Source organism: Montipora capricornis, chromosome 11, assembly GCF_036669925.1.
Source record: "Montipora capricornis isolate CH-2021 chromosome 11, ASM3666992v2, whole genome shotgun sequence".
NCBI classification, from domain to species: Eukaryota; Metazoa; Cnidaria; class Anthozoa; order Scleractinia; family Acroporidae; genus Montipora; species Montipora capricornis.
The window spans coordinates 25,070,874-25,080,275 of record NC_090893.1 but is presented as its reverse complement, the minus strand read 5'-3'; the positions used below and the strand labels follow the sequence as shown (position 1 = coordinate 25,080,275).

Genomic DNA, 9,402 nt, shown 5'->3' with positions numbered 1-9,402 from the left:
CCCGGCGACGCGACGATATGGATTTTATTTTCAAGAGGTAAAAACAATATTGAGTGAGTAAAATAGTCTTATTTAACTTTCATGCTGTTATTTTACATTTTAGGACTTTGGAACACACAGTGCGCGTTTAACTAACTCAATGCAAAGGGAATCTAGATATTGATTATTATTTTCCAGAATTTCGCTGTGACGGTAGTCGCTATGTTGCTTGTGCTTTCACGTTCAAACTTTTTTCCACGTCAACAGAAAGAGTTCAAATGCGAGGCAAACCACGATGATACAAAACAAGTCTTTCTTTTTATGCCCTCAGTTTAATTGAAAGTGTGCAAATGAAATGAAAAACAAATCCCTTATTTTATGTCCTTTATAGTTTAGATTATTGTTTCGTTATTATTTCATAAGCATTTTAAATCCGAAAACCCTTTTCTTAATCAAGATACAAATAAGCAAAAAACCAGTGAAATTACGATTTTTTACCATCCGCTCCAGGTTGGCATAGCAAAAATCCTGAACACTGGTAGCCAAGATTACATTTGCGAGTAAAAAGCTATCATAATAAAAACCCCTTAACGAAGCTACAAAATCTGTTAGGATCTGAAAAAAGCATTCCAGGATGTCTCAGATATAGATTGCGTAAATATCGACGCAGGCTCTTCCCCCATTGTCTCCCTCGCCAACATTCATCAAATCTTCGCCATACCACAGGCGGAGCTTTTGGCCTGACTGGACCGAATAAGGGTTAAAAAACGACAACTCAAGCTCCGGAGAGACCGAGGTGTATCCGGGAACTTTGGACCATTTAGCACCACGAGCAACAATGAACTGGCTTTCCGGCAAAAGAACATGATTGGTTGCGGTTGTTATGACAACCGCGATCTTGTCACCGGAATAGTAGTCACCACAGCCCCAGTAGGACCAGTAGGAAACGTACCGAGTGTCGCACGTCACGTAACCATACAAGTGAACCAATTTTACCGCAGAGAGCTTTCCACCAGAGACGTAGTGGACGGAGAATTTGCCAAACTCTTGATTCTTCGCACCAAAACAAACTGGAGCGAAATTCATCTTTCGCCATCGATCTGTAAATAGCAACAGAGAATACGTGTCGTATTAGTGAGGCTTTCGATTCGTGGATCTACACAGTGGCGCGGTCTGCGTGAGCATACTCACAGCCAATCTTATAGCCTGCCAACTTTTTTTCTTATTATGGTGCAATTGCTTTATATATTTTACCCTTAAAAAAATTACAAACCCGTGTTGTGTTTCCCAACAGTTCTTCTGGTGATAAGCGAAGATTCTTGGAAAGCGTTTGAGAGTTCTGAGCTTCTCTTCTCAAGCGATCCTGGGTTCCGACCAGGCCCTTCACTCCTGTCAAATTCGGCTGGAATTTTCACAGCCAACAAACCAAGGATAAACACGAAAAGGCAAACTACAATGGAGTTCATAGTGTCAGGACTGATTTGTTAGTGTCGGCTTCTTCACATATGTACTGGACTGAGTAACTCGAGAATGGAATTTCGCCTTCTGGGCTATAATTTTAAGCCTCTCTAAGATCGTGTTGAAACAAGATTTTGTTTATCTTTTCTTTAAATTTGCAGTCTATTTTCAGCTATTGTATAAAGCACACTGCATTTTATATGCAAACAGAGTGTTTACCTTACAAAAAACACTGACAAACTTTCGTTCTGACTTCACATATCGCGAGCACGAAGCCAGAACTCGACAAACTATTACATTCATCTACTAACAAATACTACTTGTAATTATAAAAAGCAGGCAGGGCAATCAGAACTATCGTCTCGGCTTCATACAACATTTTAGTCTCGCGAAACTCACAGTGCAGCTGACAGTGGACTGTTCTGGCTCGCGTTTAGTTTTTTACCAAGTGCCACGTCAACACAACTTAAGTTTTTCCTGTCCGTTATTAGTCTTGGGACGCTAATTAATTTGGGTTTAGAACTCGGAAAAAGCCTTCTCGTTTTTCCCAGTTATTCTCTCTCTGTCATACAAGCAAAACATGTTTAAAATATTGAAAGAATGGGGGATTTGAAATCATGTTTTTAGCATACAAAATTTACAAATGCAAATTTTAAGATCGGAAACGCTGATCACATTGGTCGGTGTTTCTTTTTCCAAAAATCAATATTTGTCTTCCGGCGTCGATAACAATTTGCTAATTGAATTATGAAACATAAAGCACTAAATGCATGCTGTGATGATTCTTTGCAAAAAACAATCTGCTTTTATCAATACATCACTGAAGAAACAAAAATGAATTTCCCAGGATAACAAGTGAAATCCCAACTTTTCACACTTTTCGAACCCTGACGGGTTTGCGGAATTCCCGATTATTCAAGCAAGTTAAGAGAAATTTACTCTTGTTTTTCCCGACCTCGCACGTTTTTCAGTTGGACCAATTGATATTTCAGTTCACATATACATGTAGGTGGTTCGAAAGTAAATCTTGATGAAACGGTTGATAGCAAAAACAACAGGATTGTGTTTGAGTTTGGCCGGACAACTTCTGACCATCTCTTCGACTTCCTGTTCAGCAGAGTCGAGAGACAAAAAAAATTGACGGAAAACATTGAATCATGTAAAAACATCAGTACTTTGGAGTAAAATATGCGGGGAAAATATTGAGAAAATGCGCCCATAATTTTCGGGAATACCCGGGTGATTTCTTCGGAAATGGAGTAGTCTAAACATTGTAGAATATTAGAGCTGTAGCCATTTGCTTTCCCGGCTCAAATAGTTTCTTAAAGATGTAGATGATATTAAGTGTGAAAAATTGTTGTTAAGTCTATAGACTGACAACTTCTTCAGAATAAAAATTAAAACAAGATTATTAGAAACGTTTTGGTCTTTAATTTCTTTAGAAGTTTCAGCACGCATTTGTACGTGTTCTTAATCTTCCTTATATACAATGTTTGATATCATGAAAAGGTCTTTAGGAGAATTACGTAACTTCCAACTTGCGTTAGAGTAGACTCGACCTGATTGATTGACTGACTGCCAAAGGAATAATGTATCAGCTATCCACCATCTCATACTTTGAGTGCTTTCGTAAAATAATCATGATCAAAATATAACACTTTTTTACCTGGATTTGTCTCACTGTTCTCCTCAGCTGAATGGCCTGCAACTTGAACCCATTGTTGCCCATCACAGTATTGCAACTCCATTCCCTCCATGCGTAACAAACCCTTGATATTAGCGGTACAATTTCCAGAAAAACCCTTCACATGGACATTCTTTGCGAAAAAAGATTTTAATTATAACATGATTGACATTGTTTACATTTTATTTCATTTGGGCGGCCGAGCTAAGCCAATCACAAGTTGGGATTGATGTAGCTTGGCATGGGCGATGAAGTGAACCAATCACAGCGCGAGCACTAAGCGCGGGCAAAAAAAAAAACGAGTGAGCAACTAGCTGGGAACATGATTCAGGGAAATGACGAGAGAGTTCATAGCCAATCAACAAGGGTAGAACTGAACCAAATGGCAAAAATCATAAAGCGTAACGAAGCGCTAAGCAACTGATTACGAAATCTGTAAAAACGCGGGTGATAAAGAATTTTACTTTGGGGACGTCAATTTGGTTTATGGTTGTTTCGCTCGTAATTCGTTTCGCCAAACAAGGTTGTTTCGAATCGACAGAAGTGTGTGCAATCCCTGTGATAACGAAACGACTTGATTGTGGGTGAATCACTTTTTGACGAAACGCCTTGCGGGCGAAACGACCGGATACCCTCACTTTGAGTAATCCGGCGTAAAATGTTCTAGTAGATTCATATCCTCAATGTCTTCTTGTTATTTATTTCAGCATGCGTACGTGATGTGTTGGGTAAACTAAAGAACGCCAGGTCCAGCCTCCAATTTGCCATTGCAAGTCACAGTCTTTTTACAGTTTTCCTAACTGTCGCAGTCTATTCATCTTCGACCCTACAAACTGTCTAAAGTATCCATTACCACTGTCACCCAAACAAAGCATGAAAGCGTCTGTTGTAACGCTAAGATTTGCGAGAGGATGTAAATTGAAGTCTAAGCTGACCATTCGCTCGAATAGCTCGGTCTTTTTGACGTTAATAACAAACTGAAAAGCGGAATGTCTGGCCCGGAGATCGTGTGAACTTTGCTCAGTGACAATCTCTTTTAGTTCATAATCTCATGAGCAGAAAAGGTGGAACAAAAAAAATACCTGAGAACCAGAAGGACCGAGGTCTCCAATCGGGATATGCACTGGATCAACATGATACGAATGATGCGATGAACCGGAAACAGTATTCGTGCTGTTTGGAAGTAAGAAGAAAATAAGATAACAAATTCTTGGTTTGTATCCACGTGATGAAAAGGGCATGTTTGTGTACAAAACAATGGCAGGAACCCATGACCCGGAGCCTACAACTCTACTGTGTTCGTGCAACGGCGTTTTCACAGAACGATTTATTATTAGATTGAATTTCCCGCGAATGAGACTCCCAGAGGAGCCCGATGGCCAATTACAAGAAATTAAGCTGACGTCATAGGGTCACCGAACCGGAACTGCCTTTGTTTTTTGACCTAAGGGCTACTCTAAAAATAAACCTACTTGTGAAAACGCCGTTTCACAGACGCTGTATGGAAGTTGCACGCTCCAGATGGGCTCCTGACAATGGAAAATGGCCCCACAGGTTTTGCATTATCCCAATAGGCATTTTACTTCATTGTTCTGTACGCCAACCGCGACCGAGAATGCAATTCAATAGACCCTTTGCATAAATGGCGCCCAAATTTGAATAATGACAATTTTATGGGTGACGTCAACGATATCATCGCTATGGTGGATTCGATAGCTACTCGATGGATATCATGCATGCATTAACCACCAATGGTCGAACGATCATTAGAGAGATTTGACATCACGTTTACATGAAACAGCAAAGGAAAAACGGTTGGCTACTGCTGGTCGAAGTTCTTTTATTAAAACAACTCTTTGTCTTTGTAAGAGTTGTACGACATCTGTAGACAACAGGCAAAAAAATGAGCTAAAGGTAATCCAGTTGATTTGATTTTTGGCAAAACGCAAATTTCAGCCTGCCTTTGCTGCTTGTGATGCTGAATTATTAACGGCCAAAATCGTCGCGAGACAAGTTGCAAGAGCCGTTGCCAAAAGTAGAATTAAGTTCTACTTTCGTGCAACTTGTCTCGCAACGATTTTGGCCGTTACAGGGTATGTCACACTGCGAAATGTTTCGTGCAACTTGTCCCGCCACAATGTCGCTAAAACAATGCGATACAAGTTGCACGAAACCTTTCACAGTGTAACAGCGCCTTACGTCGCAACTACCGTGACGTCGGCCAAGGCAGTGGCTACGCCAAAAAGGCAAGAATCTTATGGGTTAAAGAGAAAAGTAATCATGCAGCTCCCATTTTAGTGCATTTCTTTGCTGAACTGTGCAAAACAACAAAGTGAAATTAACCAAATTTTAGGATTTGGCGACAGCGTGAGTATACCACAAGGAACTGTTCATTTCCTATCTTCACTTTAAAACCGTTTGCACAAATTAGTTATAGTATAGTTTCAGGCTCATATAGATGGTTTGCCAACAAGTTCTAGAGAAACAGATAACAATGATGTAATGCTGGTACCGGTGGACGAAAAAAAGGAACTATAGGTGGTGATGACGTAATGTGAAAACCACCCATTGGCCGAGTCGAAAAATACCATAATATTCTTTGTTTGTCCCCCCAAATAGACCAATTTCGATATATTAAAATTCAGTCCTAAACAAAAGGCATCATCTCGAGGCTCTGGGGAATAAATAAAGGATTTGTATGAGTTTATTCGCCAGAGCCTCGAGATGATGGCTTTTGTTTAGGACTGGATTTTAATATATTGAAATTGGTCTATTTTGCATAAGCATTGTGTCCTTTTTCTCTTGCGACTTAGAACAATGTTTACACAAATGTTGGGTGGACAAATAAAGATTATTATCGACCATGAAATTATGTATGAAATGGATCATATATGAACTGCGGATATGAAATCAAGTGAAGCTATGATCCTCGCAGTTATGAAGGCAATTTTTGCAATTGAGTAAAGAAGCCTGAAAATTTCAGAACTTCAACGGGGTTTGAAACCGTGACCTCGCGATACCGGTGCGACGCTCTAACCAACTGTGCTATGAAGCTATGAAGCCCAGTTGGTTAGAGTGTCGCACCGGTATCGCGAGGTCACGGTTTCAAACCCCGTTGAACTCCTGATTTTTCCGGCTTCTTTACGCAATTGCAAAAATTTCCTTCATAACTGAGAGGATCATAGCTTCATTTAAAGATTATTATGGTATTTTCCGCTTCGGCCAATTGTCTGACAACGCTAAAAGGATGGAAGATATTTACGTTGGCGCGAAGTTTTTTATTCTGAAGTGGCGTCTTCAAGAACACTGCCAATGCGATGAGAGATATTAAAACCCCTTTTACACACGTAATTGGCACGGTACTCCAAAAAAGCGGCAAGCCGTTGCCAATACAACAATGGCGAGAACGTCACCAATTTGGGCAAAAACAATTCGAGAGTTTTTGCTTACCATTTGAACAAACCTAGTACCAACCGGTTTCCCCTTGTAAATGGTAAACAACCCGTGAAAAACTTGAGGATAAATTATCTCCCTTAAGTTAAGCGCCCTTCCGATCAGTGGCTAGTACAAACAAATTTCTAGTTTCTAAAAAAACTGTGGTGCCGCGTGAAACTGTGTGAAACAAGGAAATTTGGCTTTATCAAACGAGTTGATAAAGGTCGAATTACCACCGTGAAAGATTTGGAAAGCTGACGTCTCGTCTGTTTCTTCAGTAAAAAATATCATTGACAATCATTGATTTGTGTTACCCTGAAAACAGGTTCAAAAACCAGCCAATCAAAACAAGCGGATGGCAGTTTTGGAAGTGGCTTTTCTTACCCAAAAAGTTTTGGAACTTGTTCGAGAAACGCCGAGCCCATTTTATGACCGTGACGTTTTGTAAGTGAAGAATTGTGCCTTTTTTTTCGTTCTCGCAGGTTTTAATTAAATCGACCAAAAAAATTAATTAATCAATTTGGCTAGCTATCGTGTTACTCAGGACACAGACGCAATGATCTTTTTCCGAGCAGTCTTCGTCAATCATTCAATATTGATTCAATAATCAGTTCAGCTGGTACAAGGAAATAAAATGTTATAGTTAAGCTTTCAACTTATAGCCACGGTCGGCTTATCACGAGGTAAATAACAAAGGTATTGAGAATAAAAATGTACTTACTGAATACTCGCAAAGAGAATAAAAAGCGATATCGCCAGATACATTTTTCTTGGGAGATCAATTCTACTAACAGTGATGTTCGCACCGAATGAGCTTTTGCAAAACACCGCAAACGGGAAAAAATTCCAATGCTAATCCGCAGACAAAAGCTTGCGTTACCATTACTGATATTGGCATGGGGTCCCGCTTGAAAGGATTCAAGGACAAGTTAACTGTGCCACTATGATCAAAAAATCATTCTTTTTTTCCTCAGATTTTGAAAGCGTGTTTGCTTAAAACCCGACTGGCAAAATTTTGAGCTTTGATTTTTATCCAAAGGCTGTTTCAGTTTTGAATGTAACGTTTGGATTTCACAGTCCGCCATTACTCACTTTCAAAACTGACCGATTGGACCTCAGAGGGTTGGATCTAGGGAAAGTGACGTCATTTACTCACTAGCTTAAAATTTCAGCGTGTTAATGCAACTTATTACTTCCGTGCTGCATATTAATTCAGCCGCGTACACACTCATTGCATTCTTAAACCAGTGAGTCTGACATCATTTTCTCCTCGACCCAGCTCTCTCAAGATTTTAAAGTTAGTAATGGCGGACCAACAAATAACAAAATTCAAGTTAAAATAAATAGGTGTCTTTTTAAAATCAGAACTTAAAACTTGGGTCACCTAGTGCTTAGTTAACATAGTTTTGAAATCCAAAGAAAAAGAAGAATTATTTTTTGGTCGTACCAGCACTTTAGGACTTCCTTGTTGTAGGTACAATTTAAATGCCTACAAACGACTTGTGAATCCCTTCGTGGTAAGATTTTAAACAGTTTAAGGTGGCTCAGACCGGTTTCAAAAATTGGAGGTAATGTGTTATTAGAAAGATGAACAGGTTTAGCCGTCGTTTTTGACTCATTTCACAAAGCAATGAGTGAAATAGTTGGGAAATCAAGCAACGAAGACGGCGACGGCAACGAAAACGTCATCTCAAAATATAAACTCGCCGTATTTTAATCGCTTCGTGACTATTTAAACCTTTTTAATATGACAAGGGTGTGGTAATTCCTACCACGGCCCTAATGACCTGCAACCCTAACTTGCAACCTCGGCTGCAACCTGCTCTTTACACCCTCGACTTTCGCATTTCGCTCAGCGGCGAAGGGCTGACGTTTGAAACCCCAATATTCGAATCTTTCTTACGATGGTTAATTTTATCAACTCCTTTAAGAGAGCCCATTTTTCGTGTTTCAGTCCGACCCCACCTACGTAGACCACTGGTCGGCCCCAAAGTATGACATCTTGCTGCTAGGCAACTATCACGTGGTTTCAATCGTACTTAAGCAATCGGACCCAAAGATGTAATGTAAATGGAAGATTGTCAACTCCTCGCGCTGTTACTCGTGGCCTGGGGTTCCGTAAGCAGCATATATTACTGGTCCCTTGGTTTTTTGGTTTGTTATCTTTTCATGTATATTAACGATGTCCCGAATTGCCTCCGGGAGGCTTTCCCGGATAGGCCTTGGCGGATTGTGCTAGCATAATTGTCATAATTTTTGGCATAATTGGAGCAAAAAAGCAAAATTTTAGCACTTTTTGGGGAATAAATTCATAAAATTTAGAAAATATGGTGTGCCTCGAATTTTTTTTTTCACCTACAGAATTTTTTTAAATTTGAAAGACAAACGCTTTGAATTAATCTCAGCTAACATGCAAAAATTGAAAAAAATTCACCGTCCGGAAGCAGAGATATAAACGAGTAAAGTTGTAAAATCAGGAAAAATGAGGGGGTTACAAGATCGGTATTTACGCATGCGTCACCCGCTCATTCGAGTGCACCCGCGAGTTGAGCTGAAGGTCAACACAAACGGATTTAAATGAACATTAAAGCGTTTGTGTAGAATTTTCGTAGTTTTCATGAATAGGAGATGTCTATTTATATTCATGTCTATAGGAATGAGAAGAAAGGTGAGCGAAATTAGCGGTATTTGCTTATTTCTTGTGACCCATTTGAATCACGAGCTGACACGAGCAGCTTACAAATTGCGTGTGTGGGTACGCGCGCGCGCTCAGCTGAAAACCCTTTCGAGCCTCCTTAAGTTATTGGATAGTTTGCCCGTATTGTCTGCCACGTGAAAGAGATGAA

The 9,402-nt window shown here is 39.9% G+C and overlaps 1 protein-coding gene across 2 annotated transcripts; it reads right to left on the bottom strand.

The window, feature by feature from the left end:
- Positions 1-291: 291 nt before the first annotated feature.
- On the bottom strand, positions 292-7,381 carry LOC138024483 (uncharacterized). Of its 2 annotated transcripts, XM_068871695.1 has the most exons (4): positions 7,278-7,381; positions 4,204-4,294; positions 3,104-3,254; positions 292-1,079 (listed from the first exon to the last, which is right to left on the bottom strand). In XM_068871695.1, exons 1-4 carry the CDS (start codon positions 7,319-7,321, stop codon positions 619-621), a joined length of 747 nt encoding a protein of 248 aa, XP_068727796.1. In that variant the 5' UTR covers positions 7,322-7,381; the 3' UTR covers positions 292-618. The 2 variants fall into 2 exon arrangements, with proteins under 2 accessions (XP_068727796.1, XP_068727797.1); XM_068871696.1 differs by lacking the exons at positions 3,104-3,254; positions 4,204-4,294; positions 7,278-7,381 and adding an exon at positions 1,253-1,504.
- Between the last annotated feature and the right edge of the window lie 2,021 nt (positions 7,382-9,402).

Coding starts and splice junctions, on each gene's coding strand:
- LOC138024483 (XM_068871695.1), bottom strand. CDS start 7,321: ATGTATCTGGCGATATCGCTTTTTATTCTCTTTGCGAGTATTCA. Junction 3,255..4,203: donor TCGGTCCTTCTGGTTCTCAG/GTATTTTTTTTG, acceptor TTTTTCGCAAAG/AATGTCCATGTGAAGGGTTT. Junction 1,080..3,103: donor GAACAGTGAGACAAATCCAG/GTAAAAAAGTGT, acceptor TGCTATTTACAG/ATCGATGGCGAAAGATGAAT.